The sequence below is a fragment of the Akebia trifoliata genome, chromosome 1 (assembly GCF_017979445.1).
Source record: "Akebia trifoliata isolate Shusen 1 chromosome 1, ASM1797944v1, whole genome shotgun sequence".
Taxonomy (NCBI): Eukaryota; Viridiplantae; Streptophyta; class Magnoliopsida; order Ranunculales; family Lardizabalaceae; genus Akebia; species Akebia trifoliata.
In genome coordinates, this window is record NC_141375.1 from 26,768,404 (window position 1) to 26,793,012 (window position 24,609).

At 34.4% G+C, this 24,609-nt stretch overlaps 1 protein-coding gene and 1 long non-coding RNA gene across 12 annotated transcripts; both read left to right on the forward strand.

The window, feature by feature from the left end:
* The first annotated feature begins 10,952 nt into the window (after positions 1 to 10,952).
* Positions 10,953 to 17,886, forward strand: LOC147411326 (uncharacterized). Of its 11 annotated transcripts, none has more exons than XR_015179784.1 (8): positions 10,953 to 11,342; positions 11,744 to 11,992; positions 12,109 to 12,162; positions 13,440 to 13,632; positions 16,311 to 16,692; positions 16,895 to 16,941; positions 17,028 to 17,492; positions 17,618 to 17,886. It is a non-coding gene; the product is annotated as an uncharacterized LOC147411326 (long non-coding RNA). The 11 variants fall into 11 exon arrangements; XR_015179790.1 differs by lacking the exon at positions 10,953 to 11,342 and having other exon boundaries at positions 11,353 to 11,992; positions 16,311 to 16,466; positions 16,553 to 16,692; XR_015179787.1 differs by lacking the exon at positions 10,953 to 11,342 and having other exon boundaries at positions 11,353 to 11,992; positions 16,311 to 16,456; positions 16,553 to 16,692.
* A 2,285-nt stretch (positions 17,887 to 20,171) lies between these two features.
* Positions 20,172 to 23,165, forward strand: LOC147411327 (polyphenol oxidase, chloroplastic-like). Its single transcript, XM_086447406.1, has 2 exons — positions 20,172 to 21,418; positions 22,375 to 23,165. The coding sequence occupies exons 1-2, from the start codon at positions 20,210 to 20,212 to the stop codon at positions 22,939 to 22,941; spliced, it is 1,776 nt and encodes a 591-aa protein (XP_086303532.1). The 5' UTR covers positions 20,172 to 20,209; the 3' UTR covers positions 22,942 to 23,165.
* Positions 23,166 to 24,609: the final 1,444 nt, after the last annotated feature.

Sequence of the window (24,609 nt, forward strand, 5' to 3'; positions counted from 1 at the left end):
CACTCATGTTCTCTTCTCAAGGATCCCACAGAGTATAAAACAATTGTTGGCAGCTTACAATACTTACTGATCACACGGCTAGACATTGCCTTTGCTGTTAACAAGCTTTCTCAATACATGCATCAGCCGACTACAGAACATTGGATTCTTGTGAAACGTCTCCTGCGTTATCTGTGTGGTTCCTCTCGTGATGGCATTCAGCTTTACCATGATTCACCACTCTCATTACATGCCTTTTTCGATTCTGACTGGGCTGGAAACAAGGATGATTTCATGTCTACTAGTGCCTATGTTGTTTACATTGGTCGTAATCCTATCTCATGGAGTTCAAAGAAGCAAAGAACAGTTGCTAGATCCTCTACGGAAGTTGAATATAGGTCAGTAGCTGCCACAGCTGCAGAGCTTAATTGGGTTAGTTCACTTTTGATAGAACTTGGAGTTGTTCTTCCTCAATCTCCTGTGATTTATTGTGACAATATCGGGGCAACCAACTTGTGCTCAAACCCAATTTTTCACTCCAGGATGAAGCATGTTGCCATTGATTTTCACTTTATTCGTGAGCAAGTTCAAAATGGTGCTTTACGTGTTTCTCATGTTTCAAGTAATGATCAGCTTGCTAATGCCCTTACAAAATCGCTTCCCAAGTCTCGGTTTCTTTCACTTAAATCCAAGATTGGTCTCCTCACCGGACCCCAATCTTGAGGGGGCATATTAGAGAAGTCAAGTCTTCCGATTCATTCTCATAAATTGTTGTAACTGCTTTAGTTTATTTTGTTTTTGAATTTGTATTTTAAGTTACAACTGTACACTTATCTGTAGGGATCTGTTACGGCTGTACACTTATCTTTAGGGATTAGTTACAATTTTTTGTATTTATATCTGCTAATTGAATGAGAAGCCCGTGTGGCATATTTCCTCTCCTCTATTTCCTTCATTGATTATATATACACGGTGCAGTATCCCATAAGATTTCAGAAAGTCTCATACATTTTTTCATAATTTTCCACTACCACTCGTGCTACTTTGCATATACTCTTTCTTGAGGGCACTGAATCTGGCTGCCAAGTCATCATAGTTCGGAAGCTTAGGCGGTATGTGGGAGCAGGAAGACGAAGTGGAGCTCTGAAACTAAAAAGAAGTAGACCTTAATATTTGATCGGTAGGTTCAACTCTAGGCCGTATGAGTGGCATTGTCACTGCGCTCAAATAAGGTGGTCGTGCATGTGTCTGTGTCCATGGCTCAACATTCTTGAGCACAAGCCATGAGAAGAAGCACAGATGGCCTGAAAATCAATTACTTCTACTTCTTTCACTTTGCTTTGCTTACTTTTCCGATGACTTTGAGAGGGCATAAAAGCATGTACAACACTTACTTTGTAGTCTTCCCTCTTGGGTTTTTGAGGACGACCCATTTCCGGGTCTCTCATGTTGACGCCCTTGGCCTTGTTTGCTGTCCACTTACAATGTTTATTGGTAGTTAGAGTAGTGCTTAATGCTTCATCACATGAGGAACATTGAAAATGGCAGCGTCGTTGAAAATCATGATATGAGAACTTGACTAACGTAGGAGTTCTATTACTTCGAGTTGGAGATGGACTTTCCCTATCATCCTTGTCGTCACTCATAAGGAAATAACATGGGTGCTCCAAGCAGCAATTGACACCCACATCTTGGTTGAAGTTGCAACTACCGTACATTCTCCTCTGATTATATTTGCACTTATGAGACATACTATTTTTCCCCATTTCCAAGCAGCCATAATACGATCTTTTGGGTACTGTAAACTTGTTTCTATGGCTGGTGAATGAAGAACTTGGGCTTCCTTCTCCATCTGGTGAAGAATCCCTCGACTCACCATAGTACAATGCACATTCAACATCATTCATGCTCAAAGTTAGTAACGTGGAAGAACTGTTCATTTGATCCTCCACAAACACACATCTCCTCTTCAACCTTTTCCTTGCTTGCTTCCTTCTCTTGTTAGCTCTCTTGGAGCTTGTTTTTCCATCCGATGATTTACAAGACTCTGTGTGATCTTCAATGTAACTAACTGCACAACTACTTGTTGGAGGTGGGACGGTTGATTTGAACATAAAGAGTCTTTGATCCTTGTCACTAACATCTTCTTTCATAATGGGCTGAAACTCTTCTATGTCATCAAGATAAATAATAGTTCTCTCCGAAAATTGGTACGAACTTTCTGATGCTGCTCCTCTTGCTTTTTCCATCTTATGTGTGTCCTTCTCTGTTTCAATCGAACTTTTATGGATCGGGTTAGAGTTAAGAAGCTCCACAGAATTAGTGGTAATATCGAAACTGTCAACTAATTCCAGAATAACAATAAAAAAAACCTTTTAATAGAATTTGTGGTACAAACCCACCTGAGTATGTGTAGGTCCCAGTTGAAGATTGTTATTCCTAGCTATTTCTTTCATCAATCCAAGTTTCACATCATCAGATACCGACTTCACACAGATCTTCTCAATGATCTGTGTTAAAGAGTTTATGGGTTGTATATAAGAACTCAAAGTAACAACCAAAAGTAACATAACAAAACAACTTAATTGGGAATTGGTCTATAAGCAAAAAAGGCATTTAAAAAATTGACTACCTAACGGTTCACAAGATTCCCAGGTAACAATTCAACGGCACACCTGTTGCAAATTTGTGCCCGTACCGCTCTCCGAACAGCTTCCATAACTTGTTCAGCTCGGGCAGATCACCAAATCTTGCGGAAGCAAATAACAAACTTGACACTACGTCACTAATGTCATTAGGGCAATCCCTACAACGGCAAAACAATAATGTCAGCAGACATCCCACATAAGAAAAACTCAAATAATAAATTTACAAAGTTTTAAACTATATATTCTACTTTGAAGAGTACATAGAAAGGATGGGCTTCATAATCCAATTTACAAGAAACTAGAAATCAATTTCAGTTGGAAGGACTAAATGCAAGAGTTGTATCTGTGTCTACGAATATAAGGTAGGTTGACGATGATAAATTCACAAAACTGGTCAAGTAAATCATAAGCAACCTTTGTGCTTTGATCCTTGGTAAGCTGCTCAACACAAACAGCTAATAATACGAAATCTTAGGATTTAATCTTCTACAACAGTTTTATTGATGGACCTTTCAAATACTGAGAACTATCAAACTTGGTGTACAAAAACTTGATTTTTAGAAATAATCTAGCATCAACGATTACATGCGCTATTGTAATTTATGCCCGAACCTGTACATTGGGGTCCAAAGTATGAATCCTATTTCTATAACTTAAATAAAGAATAACAAAAATCTAGATTGAACAAACTAAGTTTCCATAACTAACTGATAGGGTTGTTTTCCTCTATTTTTCTAAAGATTGTGAATCATTCAAGAATTAGTAATACTGGCTCTCATAATAAATTCCAATTGTATAAACCAACTAAAATTCATGAATATAAAACACAGTAATTAGGTAGTTTCAACATCAAACTAGAGCTTACCAGAGGAAACGCGCTCATCTCTTGCCCTTACTTGAGGAGCTGAGAAATATCCTCATGTAATTGCCTTATAATTGAATCTCTCTCGCTCTTCAAGAGCTTTAGTCGGCACTGTACACGCTTGATCAGTTTCTTGTTTTTTTCTTAATATATAATTATATAAGAATATAATGATAACGGAATTTCGATTCTGACTCAGTATTCATTTTAATTAATTAAAAACATGAAGAATGAGATCACAGATTTTTCAAAATGACAATCTCTCAGATATAAAATAGTGAGATTGTTGATATATAAAAAGTAGCAAATCTACGAGATGATCACTTTTATAACTAATGAGATTGTCACTTTGCAAAAAAATATGTTAGCAATCTCGTTATTTTATATCTACAAGACTGTCACTTTGAAAAATCTACAATCTCACACTTCACATTTTGGGAATTAAAATGAGTAGGAATGGAAATTTCATCAAAAGTTGATAATGTTCGTGAAAGTTTCCCTTTCTATTAAATGATATCGTGGTCTTTCATCATGGGTGTCAAGAGTATTATTTTTTTATATAACCAATGATACCTCGAGATCACCAATATTTTGCATAAAAAAAATATGTTGTTTGGGAATCCAAGTAGCACTTGGGAAAAAGTTTTTGATACTTAATTTGAAGTGTGATCTTAATCCAGAAATTGACTATAGTCCACAAACTAAAATCCTCCTTTCCCTATGTACATCCTAATATGCAGGGCTGAACCATGATTTTGCCTTTGTGGAGGCAATCAAGAGTAGAAATTATTATTATTTTTTTTTTTGGGGCAATAGTATCAATTTTTTTATCTGCCACTAAAATCTATCATAATTGCTCACTATTTCATAGACTTTGAAAATTCTTTCGCAAGTGCCCTCACAACCCTCATTGTAAAATTTTCCTTTATGTTACATTCTTTTTACTATCATAGAAATTCATGATTATCAATTTTTATAATTTTGTATTGTTAAGTATGTATGGACGAGCCGACGCTCATTCCAAAACTTCTAATCCATGTAGGACAAAACACGTAGGCAAAATGTTGGGTAAATAGTAGGGTGCCAAACATGACATATATATATATATATATATATTGCTTGTATTTTTATAATGTCACTGCCATGGTCGTGCATCTGCTATGATTCCATGATTATGATCTCGATTCTTTAACCTACCCCTCCTCACAAATCTTATCTTTTCATTAAAGTGCTCTCGTATTAACGATTATGTATACCTAACTAATAAAAGAGGTAGAATTTAGAGACCTCAAAGAGGGTCTAAAATTGGTAAATCTAGTCAGGTAAAATGAGGCAATTGAGTCTGATTCGTAATAGCATTGAAATGGAGTTGTTTCCTTCAGAGAGTGGATGAATGGATTAATCATTAAAGTCTTTTTGCACAAAAACATCAAATTAATCAAAACTGGAACACCATGTGGTCATACCATAAAAGAATTGATGGGTTAGGATCAAGGAGTTGATCTACTGCAAACTTATCGAATGGAGTTCAAGGACCATTAGTCCACGATGAACTTTGTGTTGTGTATGTGAACACTCTTGTGAAGCTCACTTAGTAATTTGGGCAAACACCTATTGGGTACTTAACCAAACATCTTATATGCTACACCTTCCAAGACCTTGTTTGATAATGACAATATCCACAAATAAAGATAAACAACCACATAAAGAAAAGAGTAAGAACACAATATCCACAACACGAAATTTTACGTGGTTCACCCAAAGACTACGTCCATGGAGGTATGATTATTAGAGCTCGATGTCATTATGAAGAAAACGGGGCAAATCGATACAAGAATTCACTTTATCACTTAGATTCACCTTCTTCTAGATCTCAATCTTGTCAAACTTCTCAACCTCTCCTCTTTTGGGTTTATTTCTTTCTCTACTCTTTTCTCTAGAAAAGATTTAGACTTGAAGTTATATCTCTTATAACAAAAAAATAAAACGCTTTTTAAAAGCACCACATAAGTGGACCACTTACATAAGTTACAAACCCAAATCAAATTACCTTGGACCGACCTAACAATATACACACTTGGAACAAGTCTACTTGATTTTTGAGCCATACTACAACAATCTCTACCTTGGCGAAAAACTCTTTGACCCTTGAAAATGTTGGGACCTCAATGTGTTTATAACACCTTTACCTCGATGAGAAACCTCTCATCTTCATGCATCTCAAGTGGGTAGGTGCCCTCCAATCTCAACAAGCAATGTGATTAAGTACGTTTAAGCAATGCTTAAATGTGTCCCTTGTAACGGGTTTGGTGAGAATTCCTTCACTTGTCACTAGTGCAAAATGTACTTCATCTTCCCATCCATACCTTTGAGGTGGTATGATAGTTTTTCTTGACCTTTCTTGTGTTATGCTAGAAGGCTCATTATAACCTTCTTTTGTTGTTGTTCATCCCCACCGGATGTGCTATCCTCTTCAAATTGAATTTGAGATTCTTCCCATGTAGTCTTCTTCGTGCTAATAGGAATTTCGGTAACAACTACCTTGTCATCAAGAACTGATTTATCACCATCATTTTTCTTGAATTATCCTTTTGCCATGGACCCTTCATCAAAGATTACATTTCTACTAAGTTTTTTATTCTTGTTTATCAGATCCTAAAGCTTTAATCCCTTCACTCCCTTCTTAAATGCAACGAAGATATACTCGAGTGACTTTGAGTGGAACTTATTACTCTCATTACTAGGAATGAGAACATATGCCTTGCATTTGAACACCTTCAATGTAGAGTAGTCAATTTTTTTGTCTGTTCATACCTCTTTGGCACATTTAAATTCAAGTAGCTTAGATGGTGATCGATTAACCAAATAACAAGCATGGTTAACCGATTTCATCCAAAATGATTCGGGCAACCCTGCATGTAGCCTCATGCATCTCTCTCTCTCTCTCTTTCCATTAGAGTTTTATTCATCTTCTTAGCCGTGCCATTTTGTTGAGAATTTTTCTTCACAGTGAAATGCCTTATGATGCCTTCTTCTTTACAAAACTTCAAAAACTTGCCATCTTTATACTCACCCCCATGTTGCTTCTCAAGTATTTGATTTTTCTTTTCATTTGATTTTTTTACCTTGGTCTTTCATTCCACAAATTTGACAAAGACATCGGATTTCTCCTTCATAAAGTAGACCAAATTTTTTTTTGAAAAATCATCTATGAAAGTGATAAAGTACCGAGCTCCACCTTTTGATTTAGTAAGTGCGGGGCCTCACATATTGAAATGAATATAGTCTAGCAATCCCATGCAAAGCTTCTCAAGCTTATCCTATGTTCCTTTTATGGTCTTTTCTTCCATGACGTTATAATGACTTCATCGGAAATATGCAACTCAGTGGAACTAATAACCTTTAAATCCAATTCCTCTTATGTCTCTTTGGACATGCTTTCCGACTTCACTTCAGTGCCTCAAATGCAATTATGAAATCCTTGTTGGATAAGAATATTCTTCATTTTCCTTTGCCATAACGTAAAGTTTGATTTTTCATCAAATGATTTCATCTCAAATTTACCCCATTGAAACTTTCGATCATCGTTGTATTTTTTTTCATCATTGCAAACATCGTAGATAACGTAGGCTTTGATACCACTTGTTGTATATGTGAACAGTCTTGTGAAACTCACTTAGAAATTTAGTTAAACACCTATTGGGTACTTAACCAAACACTTTATATGCTATACTTTCCAAGACCTTGTTTGATAATGGCAATGAAGGATAACCTAACTAATAGTAGCAAATGCAAAGAAGATAAACAGCAACACAAAGAAAAAGTAAGGACACGATACCCACAACACGAGATTTTATGTGGTTCACCCAAATGTTACGTCTATAGAGGTATAAGCATTGGAACTAAATTTCACTATGAAGAAAATGGGGCAAATCTATACAAGGACTCCCTTTATCACTTAGATTCACCTTTTTTTACATCTTAATCTTACCAAACCACTCAACCTCTCATCTCTTGGGTTTTTTTTTTCTCTATTCTCTTCTTTAGAAAAGATTTAGATCTGAAGTTAGACTTCTTACAACAAAATAACAAAATCATTTTTAGAAACACCACATAAGTGGGCCACTTACATAAGTTACATGCGTAATTCAAATTACTTTGAACCGACCTAACAATACACACACTTGGATCAAGCCTAATTGATTTTTGAACCATACTTCAACACTTTGGCATGTCTTATATTATTTCCAATTTCACTACACTTTGAGCTTCTTGTAGTTCAGGACATATAGACCAGTGATATTTAGAACTCTTCCATCTTCCCTTATAATCAATCCAATAACTTAACAAAATATTAATATCGACCATTCAAATAATAGTGGTTTGGACCATTTGGTGCAGTTGATTTCTAGACTTGGAGATCTAAAATGGTCATAAAATAGATATGTTTATTTAGAAATAAGAATAATGTACACCTTTATAATGGAAATCGATAAATGAACCAAGCCCGTCTGAATTTTAGGGACAATGACCGCAAATACCTATTTTTTAAAATATGTACCAAAAAAGATCTTTCTAAAAAATATGGACTCTTAAGTACTCTTTTTATCAAATATTAGTCAAAAAATATTTTTGAAGAAAGATATCGTAGCTACCCGTTCAACAATTTTAGAGGTTTAAAGAAATTGTTTATTTGAGAATATTTTAGGCACTCCTATGCTTTTAAATTAATGAAAAACCCCTTGATTATGGTCATGATCTCTTATAAAATAATAAAAAAAAGATATAAATGAAAAGAAAAATCCTTGTTTTCTCTTCTCGAAACTCGTAATCTTTAACTCACATAGATGATGATGATGACTACAACAAAAATAATGATGGAGATGAGTACGGTCATCATCAACATAAAACTGATTTGATCTATGTATGTCAGATTTATTAAGATATATAAATAATTTTCAATAATTAAAATATAATTTTAAAACTAACTTGAATTTTCATCGATTTGATTCAACTCAAAATCTAGCAATTTGACTTAAAAATAAGTCGGTATTTTTCTTAAAAGAATCTTCAAAAGATCTTTAATAGGTTAATATTTTATTAAATGAGACTTAAATGGTCCGTATTGTTTATTAGAGGACTATTCGGTACAAATTCTCAATAAATAGTCATTCATAGTCATTGTCCCCAAATTTTATGGGTTTGAGAATTTTGATCGCGCTCCATACATTTACGAGCTCAAGATCAAGGTCCTAGCCCCGATTATTTTTGGTTAGCCTTCCATTTGATACTTTTCCTCTAGCCTGGCTTTGATTTTATGGGCTTTAGAATCATGAGCTTGATAGACTACACTTTGAGGGTTGCAGATCCAGACTCTAGCCTAACTATTCTAGGTTGGGTCTCTTTCTTTCTCCCTTTCTCTCACTGATGAGTTTAGTCCCACAGACACAAATTGCTTTGTCTCTCTCCTTATAAGCTCTTGGGCCTCTCCACTCATCGCCAATTGATTTTGAGTTAGACCCCCAAATTTATCACACAGAACACACACACACACACACACACACACACACACATAGGTGTGTTTGCTTAATGCTACAAATTTCATCCTAAGTTCACAATTTCGTCGCGGTCTTTGTTTTGTGACCAAATAGCTAGTTAGTTGATGGATAATTTAATTACTTGAATCTAATTTGTGAATGTTTATTCATTTATGGATTTAAATATAATTGAATGGAAGAACATGATTCATTTAATCGGACCCAAGTCACAAAAATCCCCATTCTGGTAATCTGTAGTAACACGTTTCCCCATTTTAAAAAAAAACATCTCGTCTTCAACAAATGATCCCTCAAAATTGATTGTAAATTGAGTGAGTTATGAATTTTTGTTTAGGAACATGTTGAATCGGTCCATGTTTTAAGTAGTTGGGTGAGTTTGCTGGTAGATGTGATGCCAAGCCAAGTCAATCCATTTCAAAGATTTAAAATTCTTTTCTGATTTATTCTCGTATTTCCAAATCTTATTCAAGCTTCTCCGATTGTTTTAACAACATTCAACATCATAGAAATTATGCATGCTTAAATTTGCATTCCACAAAATCTTAAAATCCGTTAAACCAAACACTATCGACACTTGAACTACTACTCATAGAGACCATGCTATGATAGGAAAACACAATTTCTAGATATAGAAATCATCATTCTAGGACCACACCAAACTTTTCACTTAAAAATCTTGATACGCCTTGGAAAACGTTTTGAAACACATGAAGGGACAATTCTAGACTCGAGTGGCCCTTCCAAAAAATTCATCAAACTTCCAAAAAATTACAAAAATACCCTTTGTTAGATCACATCCACATTTGATATCGAAAAACCCGAAACCAACATTTTTAACAAAATCGTCACTAAAAATGATCTTGAGACACATTGAAACCCCAAAAAATGTAACCACAATTTGACAGTCATTCTGCAAGGGCAAAATGATAATTTCTTTCGACACAATTTCATTTATGCTTGAAAATTGAAACTTCAATAAAAAAATAAACATTAAGATTTAAACATAATATATGAACATTAAAAGTTAAGAAATCTCAAACAACTTCGAAATTCAAAAATCCTAAAGATCTTACACAAATTAAAATTTTTAAATGACTTGTCTAACAAAAAATTTAATTTGTTTTAAACTTAAACAAATTAAAATTTTTTTGAAAATAAAAAAAAATAATATTTTAAGATTAAAAACGAAAATTAAAAAAATAAATTAATGAGCAAACATTCAAGAAATTTTAAGAAAGAAACAAACAAATAATAAAAATCTAGATTAATGGGGGAATTATAAAAAAAAAAACCAATTTAATAATTATTTATCAGAAAAATATCATTTTTTGTGAATTTACAAAAAAAAAAAAACTGAAATCGGCACTTTAAGTGGCGTTTTTTAATTTAATAATAAAATATAAAAAATGGCACTTAAAGCGCCAAATTTTTTAAATAAAAAAAGTTGTGATTTTTTTAATTAAAATAAACGACAATTAAAGTGCCGGAACTTTTTTGTTCTTTCGAAAGGGAACTGAGATTTGCTGTTGAGAAAGATATCTGCTAGCTGATGAGCCAATGATGTAGCGCCATGTGTATTAAAAAAATAGCTAGTGTGTCGTTAGGGAGTAAGGATACAGTACGGTGTGCCATACCTAACCAAGATCAGGTGCACCTCATTTTATGGCACGTGGGTTCTTTTTTGAGCCCCACAAACAGTATGGATATGTGGCCACTCCTTGGTGAACCTACATACCAAAAATCATAGTATTTTATAACTTGTATTCATTAAATCTAAACTCTTGAAAAAGATTTTAAATCCAATGATTAGAAATCATTCTTAAAACAATGCTATAATCAATGAATGTACATCACAAATCAAACTGATTTTTGGTATGCAGGTTCACCAAAAAGATTTACTGCATTAATGGATCTTAATAATAAAATTGTTTGGATTCGTCACTATGTGAAAATCACAAAATTTGACAAAAAATTTGTTAGGCATGGCCCGACGAATTTTATGACTCAAAATCCGCGGTCACTGGACCACGAATTTCATGATTTTTCTCCCATTAAACTCATTCTACTGCAATTGCAACTCTCTCTCTCACTTTGTGTGTCGCTCTCGATCGATATTTCTCTATCTCATCTCTTCGTCTCCCTCGATCTCATCTCACCCTCGATCTCTCTCTGTATTTGATCACTCTCTCTCTCTCTCTCTGATTTGTCGAAGTTATCTCTCGATCTCTCAACATTTGAACGATGGAGTGAAGAAGAAGCCATTAACCTCTTGAAATTTCTCTGTTGATTTTTAATGTGAGTCTATCTCTCTTCTCTCTCTCTCTCTCTCTCTCTTGTTGGTAGATCCATAACCCTGTTCAAATTGTTGAAGATGAAATCTAGGGTTCCCAATTTCACAAAATATATTAGTTTTGATTTTTTATTTTTCAAATGTGTTTATTTTGCTTCATGAAGAAAAATCTAAGAACAAATAAACATTTGATTATAGATCCCAAAGATTTTATAGATGTGAGTGTTTTGATATTGTTAGGACTTTTGTTCTTCCATTAATCCACTAAAGATTGAAATAGTTTGAGTTAAACTCATTTGATTTGAGTTTCAACCGTTTAAATTAAAATTTCCTTTTGTAAAATCTGTGATTGCAACCTTATGATTAGAATGGTCTGCAGCTAGCTACTAATATAATGAAGTAATAGGTGAAAAAATCACTTGAATGTTTGGTCTCATTAAGGATGAGGGCCGAAAGTCTATAAAATATAAATAGGTATGTTTAAGCATATTTTAGGTACTTAATTATTTGTTCAATTTCCAATTTAGAAATCATAATTCCACTTCTTGACTTGAGCATTAGTACTGGAGTTTCTTTGGCAGCTACTCTTTTGAAATGTATTTTCAGGTGGAAAAGAAGATTCAAGATTGGAGCCTTTCATGATGACAAATCTGAGGTATGTGGATCGAAATAAGCAGTGGCTTAATTAGTTTTATTTAAAAAAACTTCTTGAAGATATTTATTTTAATTTACTACCAGAATACTGATGAAATTTGTGAACCTTACGTGTAGGAAATATATTAACTGAGCCTATAAGATTGGAGATTGACAAGCTGTGTAATGAAGGTTGAATGCAATTTTTTTATTTTTTATTGGGCTGTTTATGTTCTTATTGTTATTTGTTGTGAGCAAAATATACATAGTTAAAAATGAGCTTGTCGTGTGGCATTTCTTTACAAGTTCTACAATTTGATTAATGGAATATGCAAGGCTGTTATTTGGGCTGTCAATGGGCTGTTATTTGGAACAAATTTCTATGATTGATGGATCCTAGATTTCTATTAACAATTTCTTTTTTCAATATGAAAGAGTGCTACAAATCAATTTAATGATTTGGAAGATTAAGCATGTAACAAGCAATTTTAGGTTGTGACTCGGTGGTGACTAGCAGTCAATACCATTTGACACCTCAACATCCACCAAGGGATGCTAGCCCTGCAGGGTTAGTGGGAATGCATGTTGCGTTGTTTTATTTTTCTTGTGCTTTGTGATGATTTTGTTGTATGTTACTACAAGTTGTTGCATTTGTTTCCTTAAATTCAGACTTGTGGAACCTTCTAGGGGTGGTGCTTCTTGGTGAAAAAGAAAAGAGGGAATCTGGGTTGGCAGAACTTGTGTAATTAGATCGGCTTGCCTATATGGACATTCATTAAAAGATGGCTACACACTTGTGTTGGGAGTGGAAAATGATTGATCTAATACAGACCGGGGTGCATTCCCTGTTGATGGAGGAAGATTCATACTTCGAGGTGCCAATCCCATTGAACCAAAGCAACCTAGGAAGGAGTGAACGATAGAAAACAGGTAGAGGTGGAGACACAAAACCATATAGTTGACTTGCACAAGGTCAAACAGGTGGGATGAATGGCAAAGGCAAAGAGTAAGGAAATGTCTAACATGGAAAATTTTGAGATCCAGGCTTTTAATTTCCATGGGTAGCATTGCATGTGTCTGGTATGATCTCCGTGTACTGACAACTAGCAATAACAGATGATGAGGATGAGCTATATTTATAATATAATTGGTAACAGCAACAGAACAAACTAACATAAAGTTAGTTCTTAGAACTAATTGATGTAACAACAAAACAAACTAAGGAAGTTAGTTCTTGTTGTTGGCTCTTACAACTAACACATGTAGTAAGAGAGTACAGTTCCAAATAACATCAGCAGATTGAGGACTGAGATTCATTTGATGGGTCTTAGACTTGTTTAGTTTATCATGAAACAAAAACGCTATTATAAAAGATAATCACATAATGCAAATCACTAATTTTGAGAATACGTATAGATAAAGAGATAGAAGTCATTGTTGAAATAATCCAGTAAGTATGTTTTGTGCAGCATCTAAACCAATTATCCTGCTCGGTGAGTTTGCTTCAATAGCCGATAAGGCCGTAGTCAAGAGGTTTTTCACAGATACAATGCAGAGGCTCTTGAGGGTGACTCAAGAGACTATTAAAGCAGAGCAGCCTAGAAACTCCAATTCTATGCTGATTGACTCTTCACCAAATGAAAGCTCAATAGTGCTTGCAAGGTGGGGTTCATTTTGTGTTAGTGTTTATAATTTTCTGGTCTGTTTGATATGTAGTTCAGTTTCTTATGTAGTCAGTTATTGGCTTTATGACTATTTTCTTTGGTATTTGAATTTCTTTGGTTCATTGCAATTGCAAGGCCCAGCTATTGGATTTGGCTTTGTCACTTCTGCCTGGTAATATTGGGAAGTTATTACAATGATTTTAGTGCATGCATTTTCTTTTGCATCATCAGGGAAAAAATCATCGGGAATGATTCCTTTGTAATATTTGTAATGTAAAAGCTACTGAGATATTATTTGTTTGATGGACCGCCCTTTCCATGGTTTGTATTTGTGTTTAAGTAAATTTACTAATTTTCAATATCATGTACTTGAAGATGATCTATCCTTTTATTTCCTTTTTTTTTTTGGTTGGTATGTGCTTGTGTTAGTAATATAACAGTTACAAGTCTTCATATGCCAGTCTAATTGCTGCTCATGGTTTTGGGTAAGGTCTTTATATGTCAATCTAATTGTTAGTTCCCCATTTTTATGGGTTCCATATGACCCATGAGTCAATCAAAGGGTTGGCTCAAACATACATATAAGCTCACACTTGGCTATGGCTTTGTAACAGAAAAATGGATCTTGTGTTTTTCTATAAAAGCTACGAACATATTTTTTTAATTCTTTTTCAATTTGTTAATCAAAGGAAAGAGTCACAAGAACAATGCCTACTTGCCCCCTCGTCTTGAGTTCAAATATGTTTTCGAGGCCAAGTTGTCGATCTCTCAAACAATTGCTTTGTTGATTTGTTATCAAATTCCTCACATTTAAGGAGCTGCCAAGGTGGTGGATGTTGGTAACTGGATGCTCAATGAGGGGATTAGTTAGAGGATGCTGCAATCAATCTAATTTCATTTTTCTTAACATTACCACTCTTTAAACATTTTCTCCTTAACAGTCTCTTAATCCTATATTGTGAAATCTGAGCTACCATGATTGAGTCTGAATAATTATGATTGAGCTGCAAAATATTTTTTTAGATGAAATATTGTTTATATGATATTCCTAATAATCCTTATATATAAAAAAAATTAGTTTTTATTAATTGATAGAAACTGGCCTGTTTGGATATCAGGAGCAGAATTACTCTTCCAAAGAACAGGAGCTGAAGTACTCTATGGAGGAGCTGGAAAAGTAATTCTGTGTAGAAAGAGCGTTTGGCAATCAACTTTGTGAAGTACTGGTAGAAGTATTTTTGTGCTGGAAGTCTGTTTGGGAACCATATTGACTTCTCATGACTTCTAGAAAAATGACCAGAATACCTTTATATTATACTATTTACTGTTTTTTATCTTTTAGTGTCATAATATGCTTTCAAATTATACTGTTTTTGACATTTTAACTATAAATATTAATATAATATAATAAAATATAAATATAATAAATAAATATATAATATAATATAATATTTTAAATATTAAATATTAATATAATATGTTTAAATCCATTATACTCAAAATTTTAAAAAAAATTGACAGACTGTTTGACATAATAAAAAAAATAAAATTGACAGACTGTCTTTTAGTGTCATAATATGCCTTCAAACTATACTATTTTTGACATTTTAACTATAAATATTAATATAATATAATATAATATAATAAATATTAATATAATATAATATTTTAAATATTAATATTAATATAATGTGTTTAAATCCATTATACTCAAAATTAAAAAAAAAAATTGATAGACTGTCTTTTAGTGTCATAATATGCCTTTAAATTATATTGTTTTTGACATTTTAACTATAAATATTAATATAATATAATATAATAAATATTAATATAATAGAATATAATATTTTAATATTAATATTAATATAATGTGTTTAAATCCATTATACTCAAAATTAAAAAAAAAAATTAATATTAATAAATGTTTCTTTCGTTTGATTTAATGGCAAATGAATTATGAATATTTTCATAGAAAATTAATAAAGTTAAGGGTATTTTGGTAAAACGAACCATTAGATTTTGACTCCCCGCAAGACGAGTTTTGAGAAATAAATTTTCTCGACTTCTTCACAAAGAGTAATTTCTTGCTCTTGCGCGGAGTAACTCTTCGAAGAAGTTGTTCATCCAAACGCATCCAAACGATTTCTAACTTCCCGCAAGAGTCAGAAGTAGCCAAGGAGTCCTATCCAAACGCCTACCTAGATTCTATTAGAGAAATCTTATTGTTGGGCTAAGAAAGTTATTTCTTCTTAAGTTAGAAACCTTCCACTCCAAGCAATGAAAAATGAAAAAGTTGTTGAGCCTTAGGAACAATGCCCATATGGTGGGTGCAAATTGACTGCAACTTGCAACATGGGAGGTGCTCAGTTGTCGATAGATACATTTCAACTTAGAGCCTTGAAAAAAATTATTGTTTTTGGTGCAACCATACAGAGCCCTCAAAAAAAAAAAAAAATTTCAATGTCAATATCATTTTTTCCCCTAAAAAGTATATCCTTCTCTACATAATAAATCAGTTATATTGTAACTTTTAAAGTCAAATATCGTTTGATTTTGAATGGCGAGATCATAGGTATTTATTATGAATTATAATGAACAATTTACTGGAATGGGAATTTTCTTTATTCATTGCCAAAAATGGTAATTTACACTACTTTTTGTTCCCTTTATTTGCAGATTGAGGGAGTTGATGACATCATCGGGAAATTAGTTTCAGTGACGGGTTGTTACTCGAACCAGCATGGTTAGACCAGAGGTTCTCCAAGAGATTTTCGAGTGTTTCATTGTTGAAGCCTTTTAAAGAATGTAGATCAACAATTTAAGTACACAAATGTGTTATTTCTATTTGTTAATTTGAATTGGACTGCCGGTTCTTCTTGATTTTATATTTTAATAATATTGATTGTTTTGTGTTGTAGCCAATATTTGCGTGAATGCTACCTGTTCAGAGGGTCAGAATGCAAGAGACCTCAAAAGAGATAACCACGGGTTCCCTTCCTTGATCATTGGATGTTAACCTTCGCCATGATATTGTCGAACATGCTAGGGCGGGGGACATGTAAGATCTTAATTTTGGAGTCATTTTAATGTATAGTTATCTATTGATGTTCTTAATCATTTTTAGAATAGGAGAGGAAGATTAAAGTTTGAAATTTAATTATTTGCCAATTCGGTGTAGGTTTGTGCTTGGTTGTTTAGTAGACATCCCTTTGGTGCAATTCTCCACTCATGTAATATTAAAAAAAAATGTTTATGTTCAGGCGTCTAATGGTCGAAGAGACAACGATATTAAAAGTAGCAATTCACGGTGAGCTCTTCGAACACCACCTCTCTTTTGTGGTATGTTGTTCACACTAAATTGTTATCATGGTGCATAATCCTTTTTTCTTCCAGTGGAAATGAGGGCTTGTCATCAAAGGCCTTATTATCCGCTCCAAAAACTGAGTCAATGACAAAGGAGATGGGAGTGCTATAGATGGCTCTAACTGAGGTGAAAGTCGGGCAGTGGAAATTCGACCTCATCGTCGAAGGAGATTATTATTCGACCTCATTGTCAATATTAGAAATTATTATTTAATTTCCTTCTTATTCAGGGCCCATTAGGATAGAACATGGATCCTATATATCTATGTCTTTTGCTTTTGAGTTATCTTCACCTGCATTTTCCCTTAGTTTTCAAATGTCTCTTAAACATTCTTTTTCATTTTACATTCCCAACAATCCACCACACCATCATTCCTCAAAATCACTTCTCATCTCATAACAACACTCCTTTTCTTCTAAAAGCAATACTCATATCTTCTTCTACCTTGCTTGAATTCCAATTTCGATGATCTTCGTATAGCTTTTTCAATCATGGTAAGTTGCATTGTTGGATTTTATTTTTGAATTCTGTACATCATTTTCGATTCATGGATCAACCTTTTTTATGTATGAATATGAAAGAATAAAATAAAAGCACTTTGGATCTTTGCTTGATTCAGGGAACTCCTGTTAACATCGTCATCAGCTCACATGTGTGGGTTGAGGATTCAGAGGTTGCATGGATAGATGGAGAAGTAACAGAAATCAAAGGAAACGATGCCCCCATAGTTTTACCCAACATGGAAAAATAGTAAGATATATATATATCATATATTGCTTTATTGCCAGTTATCTGTAGCTTCGACAGAATTTTCGATCTTAACAAAGAGGTTTACATGTATATTAATTTTGGGTTATTTAGTTTAATTTGGAGCTTATTTTATGATTTTTCTTTTGTTTTTTCTTTTTCTGATTTTTTAATTATTATTTTGTTCATTGTGATTGGTGAATTAGAGGACCGTACTATTGTTTGTTAAACCTCCAAATTCGACGGTCATACTCATTTGATTTTTATTTTTTAATTTTTTTTTAAAGTCCATTCTCCAATAATTTGATAGTCCAGGGCCGTAAAAAAAAAAAAAATTCTACAAGAGAATATTTGACGGGCATATTTGACAGGAGGGTTCGTCAAATTTCTCAAAATTTGACGGGCTAAGATTGTCAAATATGAGCCTTTTTCACATAATGCGTTCTCTTCTAATGGATACCGCACATGCTATTTAATACACATGACGTTAGGCTGTGGGTTCATTTAGCACATAACTTTTGCAACAACAAATCTCAACAAATCTAAATCTTTTTTTTTTCATGTGTTTTGTGTACCCTCCTTCATAAAACCATAGATCCTTTGCTTCGGGATACTTAAGAAAAAGATTTATGGTTCTGTAATTGCTAGGTCAAGCAGTGTACAAAGAGCATGTAAAAAAATAGAGTAAGGAAATCACAATTCAAAAAACAAAATAAAAAAAAATTCCCCCAACATAGAGGCTAAAGAGAGACGAAAACTGGAAGGGGAAGGGAAACAAGATCAAAGGGTGCTTATTAGCAGTTTGAAAACATAGGGGCTATCTCAAATAATAATAAAAATGAGGGATGATTTAAAAACTCAAAAAAATTGAGAGAAAGAGGGGAGGAAACTGCCGCCCCTGATCGTAGAGGTACGAGGTCACAAAGTCGGGCATAAAATATTGAGTTTGGAAGTATAATTAAAGAATAACACTTGAGTAGTTGCGTGAATTATTCTCATAACCATAGTTACTTTGACTCGTATCTAGAGAAAAACATCTAGGAAAATGCTGGAAGGACACAAACGGAGACATAAAGGTGATAAAAATGATGTGGTGACGGGCACATAACCGTACATGCTTTTTATTCATATCTCACAGAAAATCATCTACGGTTGTGCTAGGTTGACAGTATTTACTGTGATTCTTACAATTTTGATGTGGACACATGCATACATATATCGCGAGGAAACACATCTATGGTTATGTGCACATTCCACGTCAGACTTGTGAGAATTGTACAGAATGCTTTTTGTCATTTCAGCATTTTCCTTCTCCTTATCCTAAAGAGTCAGGTACATTGTTCCAATGTATCATCCAACTTGACCTGAGAGTGCACCGATAACGATAGATTTATTTTCTCAAGATACATGTTAGAAAATCAACCGTTCTTTGTGCACTGTCAGATCCATTCGGTGTAAAGTCACATTCTAAGACACTCTGTAAGCAGTATGGTTCACTCACCAGCGCTGTCGGTGCTGTGCTGAGAACCAAAGATGTTTGTGTCATTCCAGCATTTTCCGTAAGACTATATGAAGACGACGATGGTCCAAAACCACGTTTCGATCTCTTCGCTAGCAGCCACACAACTGCCTAATTAAAGCAACGTGATTTTCACGTTTTTCATATCAATATCAATATTCTTTAAAAGATAAGGTGAAATCTCTTCGCTAGCAGCTACACAACTGGCTAATTAAAGCAACGTGATTTTCACGTTTTTCATATCAATATCAATATTCTTTAAAAGATGAGGTGAAATCTAACACTAGCCTCAACGTAGGGTTGAGGTTCTCCAAGCCAACAGAGAGTCAAGATGGTAGAGATTCCCAAGTAAGATGTATCCTTAGAAATCCAATACCGACCTCTATGAAATCTGTAATTTTTCTCTCATTTCAATCGTCCAATCAAATTTGGCTCTTTTATTTGATATTTGAAAATACTAGAAAGGAAAATGCTGAAATGACACAGGGTATTTACTGCTATTCTCATAAATCTGACGTGGGATGTGTACAGAACAATATATGTTTTTCCTTGTGATACGAGTAAAAACCATCTACGGTTTTGTACGCATCTCCACGTCAGACTTGTGAAAATCGCAATAAATACTATGTCACCTTAGCACGACTCAAATAGAAAAGTAAAGAATAATGCTGGGGTGACACAGGGATGTACTGTGATTTCCACATTTTTGATGTGGAGGTGGCTACATAATTGTAGATGCTTTTTACTCATATCTCAATGAAAGACATCTATGGATATCACATTAATGCAGTGAGAATCACAGTGAAAAAAAAAGTCCCCCAAGGATTTTCCAAAAGTAAATAAAAGAGGCCCCTAAACCCTAACCCTTCCTTCCTCTATGGACTATAGTCTATATATATAACCTTCTTTCCCTAACACCATATAACCCACACAATACACAAAACAATGTCTCTCTCTCCCTTGGTCACCATCACCACCAATATCATCCCCTCCGCCAACCCTCTAAGCAGGACAAAAAAGACTCATAGTACTCCCCTTCATGTCTTCACCAAACGCAAAGCTCATACATCTTGTGATCTTGACAAACAAAGGAAAGAAGAAGAAAACCCATATGCAACCGATAGAAGAAATGTCCTACTTGGTTTGGGTGGTCTATATGGTTATAGTGCCACCCAAAGTATGTCAGCCATGGGTGCACCAATCCAACCACCTGACTTATCAACATGTCACATGGCCGAGGATGCTGTGACAAAGGAGCCAGTCAGCTGTTGTCCGCCTTATAGCACGGCCAACATTGTAGATTTCGTACCACCATCTCAAAATGAGCCATTACGTGTAAGAAAACCAGCTCACAAATTATCAAAGGAAGAGATCGACAAATTCAACGAGGCCGTAGCCAAAATGAAGGCTCTTCCTTCTGATGATCCATGGAACTTCTACCAACAAGCCACCATCCATTGCACCTTTTGTAATGGTGCTTTCGATCAAGTCGGTACCAACCCACCGGTGCTTCTCCAAGTACATGCAAGTTGGTTTTTCACCCCATGGCATCGATACTACATTTACTTCTGGGAGAAGATACTCGGGAAACTCATCGATGATCCAACGTTCGCAATTCCTTATTGGAATTGGGATGCACCCGATGGCATGTATATACCAAAGATATATTTGGACAAATCATCCCCTTTATACGATGATAATCGGGACAAGAATCATTATTCAGCTTTGTTCGATTACAGGTATGCTTTTGGTGATCCAAACCCATCTCCAGCTGAAATCGAAGAGGTGGTCACGTGTAATTTGTGCCGATTGGAAAACATGTACAAGGAATCATTGTCGAATCCTTCGCTTTTTATGGGGACACCTTTAAGGGCTGGAGAAATACCTACAGAAACTGCTGCTGCAGGAAGTTTGGAGAGTTTACATAATGTGATCCATCAATGGACGGGGCCACCCACTTCGCCTTATTATGATATGGGAAATTTCGTCACTGTGGCACGTGATGCATTGTTCTATGCTCTACATGCTAATGTGGATCGAATGTGGTATCTTTACAGTGGCTTTAGAGGGTACAAGCCTGAATTCAAGGATCCTGATTGGCTCGAATCTTCTTTCATCTTCTATGATGAAAACCGCAAAGTGGTTAAGGTCAAGGTTTGTGTTTCTCTATCTCTAGCTCTCTCCATTTATTTTAATTTATTTATAGCATATATTAAAAAAAAGGGGGTATTTAACAAATTGATTCGATTTAGTAAAATATTTTAATTCTACAAATGATAAATTACCGATTTTGAAATTAAAATAAATTATGTAAAGGCATGTTTTGTTAAAGAATCTTTTATTTATTTATATGACATGGGACCAGAAATTAAGCCATTCCCCATTAGGGGTATAAATAGATTGAATCAGATTCGAGACCGGATCAGATAAATCCAAGTCTGGATCAAGGCTATGGGTTCTAATAAGTTCTCAATTTGATAATTTATTGTTTCGAATCGAACCATTTTCTAATCCAAGAGGGACCCCTCAGGATGATATGTTTGATTAAATACATCACAGATGTATATTTATATTATTAATTTTCATTAAATATAATTATAGTGTATTTTATATACGCTTTTATGAAATAATCAAATTGATTTGGATTGGTCAGAAAAAATTAGTGATCCGTCGGATAGTATTTCATATGAACCATATGGATCCCTAGGAAAATGTCCTAATCCTTAGGAAGCCTGTATTCTTTAATCCCATTTCGCTAAGGTTGTCAATGGGCCAGGCCCAACATGGACTGAGCTTCGGCTCGTTCATGCATGGACTGGGTTTGAATATTGTAACTTCGGCTAGTTTAGTTAATGGGTTAGGTCAAGAAAGGTCTGGGCTTAGGCCTGTATGGACCGGGTTTGAATATGGTAACTACATCATTTTTAAGATAGGGATGAAGAACATTCGACATTGGACATTGTTTTTTAATAAATATTGGACATTTTTGATTTTAATAAATTATAACCTAATAAAATATTTCACATAAGAGTATTAAAAAAATTTGATTGATCATGAACATTTTCAAGGGGCAAAGGGGAAATCTTATGCATTTATTCAATAACATATAGGTGAAGGACTGCCTTAAAACGGAACAACTTCGATTCACCTACTGTCCAGAGGATATTCCATGGAAGGACATGGGTGGAAGATGCAAGAAAGTGAAGTGTGACCCAAAGAAAAGTGCCGATAAATCGGGGCAACCCGATGTCTCAGTTTCTGAATTTGGATCAAAGCCAATTTCTCTCACCGAGACCGTTCGAGTTATTGTTCCGAGGCCTAAGACAACTCGTAGTAAGGCTGAGAAAGAAGAAGCAAAAGAGGTTCTTGTAATCGATGGCATCAAGGTTACAGAAGGGATCCCTGCAAGATTTGATGTTTATGTCACGAAAGAAACCAAAGCCGGTCAAGTTGCTCCGGACAAGGGTGTATTGGCTGGTAGCTTTGTAAAAGTCCCACACTCACACAAAAAGGGAGACAAGAAGGGGCGCAAGGTGTGTCTTAAGTTGGGTATAACTTGTTTGGTGGAAGATATTGAGGCCGAAGCTTCGGATAAATTGGTTGTGACATTGGTGCCTCGAATGGGAGAGATAGTTGTGGGAGGGGTTCATGTTGATCTGTTCAAGGTTGAGGACTAGTTGAAGCTTACCAAGCCAAACTTCTCTCCTGTTTTTCGAGAGAAATATGTCTATTTATTCTCTCTTATATATGAGTTGTGATGAATGCACACGGTTGGGTATGTCGAGAGAAATGTGCCTATTTATTCTCTCCAATGTCTATTTATATCTATCACTCGTGTCCTAAATAAATAAAGAAGTCGACTCGTGTCCTAAATAAATAAAGAAGTCGATTTGTTTCTCTATATTTTTAGGCCTCTTCGAAGGCCACTTACTTGGGAAGTTGTGATCCTAGTTTGTTGACTCTGCGTCTTTGATTGATGTTTTAACTTTGAAGTATCTCTGTCCCTCTTTCACACACACATGCTATTTAAAACACATGTCGTTAGGCCGTTGGTTCATTTAGCACATAACTTTGCAACAACAAATCTCAATTATCTCTATAAAGCCCACAAAAAAAAAAAAGTCCCGCACGTTAACTGCCGTTTATTTTAGTTTGACAAATCCGCACATAGAGTGCCGATGTTTTATATTTTATTATTAAATTAAAAAAACGGCTCTTAAATTCAGATGATTCCTGTTTGTTTGTTTTTTTTTTAATTTTAAAATTCACAAAAATTATTTATTAATTTTTTTTTGTTGTTGATGATTTTCCCTTAATTAAAATTATTAAAAGAAAATTAAAAAATCTTAATTAATAAAAAATAATTCATGGAACCCATTGTTTTAATGGTCAAAGTAATATGTTGACCCCATCAAAATTTGAAACAAATCAAGAGAAATCAATTGGGACACTTTGGTTGGCCGTGTCAATCAAACATTTTTTTTTTTTAGGAAAAGAAAATCAAAGAAAGCAAAGAAGATGAATTATTTTTGAAGCTTTCATAACGCGGAGCATGCTCAGATTCATGTGAGTTCAACGAATCAAACAAAAGATTTTAATAACTTATATATGAAAGTTGCAAAAGTAAAGAAACTTATGGCCCCAAACCTGCTTGGTACCATGCAAATCATTTTTGCAATGCAAAAGATTTTCTACAAGCACTTTTATGCTTGGGCACACAAAGGCAAATCCTGACATGACCTCAAAATTGTACCTCATATCGTACATCTTGCCACGAAAGTAAAATTGGAGCTCAAAGTTCTTCAAAGGAATCACTTTTTATTTTTTCGATCAATTTAATGAAAAATTAGATGTTTTATTCTATTTTAACAAAAATAGCAATTTCAAGGTAAAAAAAATGAAGAACAAGAGTTTATAATGGATTGAACAAGAGTTTACATAAAAACTTTAATTGTTAACAATTTCAAAGAAACAAACCTTTTTGCAAAGATCATGAGAAGAAACTTAACGTCAACTCGGATTGAGCTTTCGAAGTAATTCTAAACCCCTAGAAACCATGGAATTTGGAATGAAACGAGGGTTTCTTGTAGATCTAATTTCTTCGAACTTCCTTTCCTCTTTAACGACTGGAAATCAAAATGATGTTGACGTCGATATCGAAATCGAGATGAAGAATTGAAGAAGAGAGAAATCAAGATGAAGAACAAGGGTTTGAGAGAGAAAGACCAGAACTGAGATTAGGGTTTGTAGTTGAAGATAGGAGCGACAACGTTTTGTGAAAATCGATTTGTAGATGAAGCTTTAGAGAAATCGAATGAAGATGCTTTGTTAAGTATCGTTCTTGT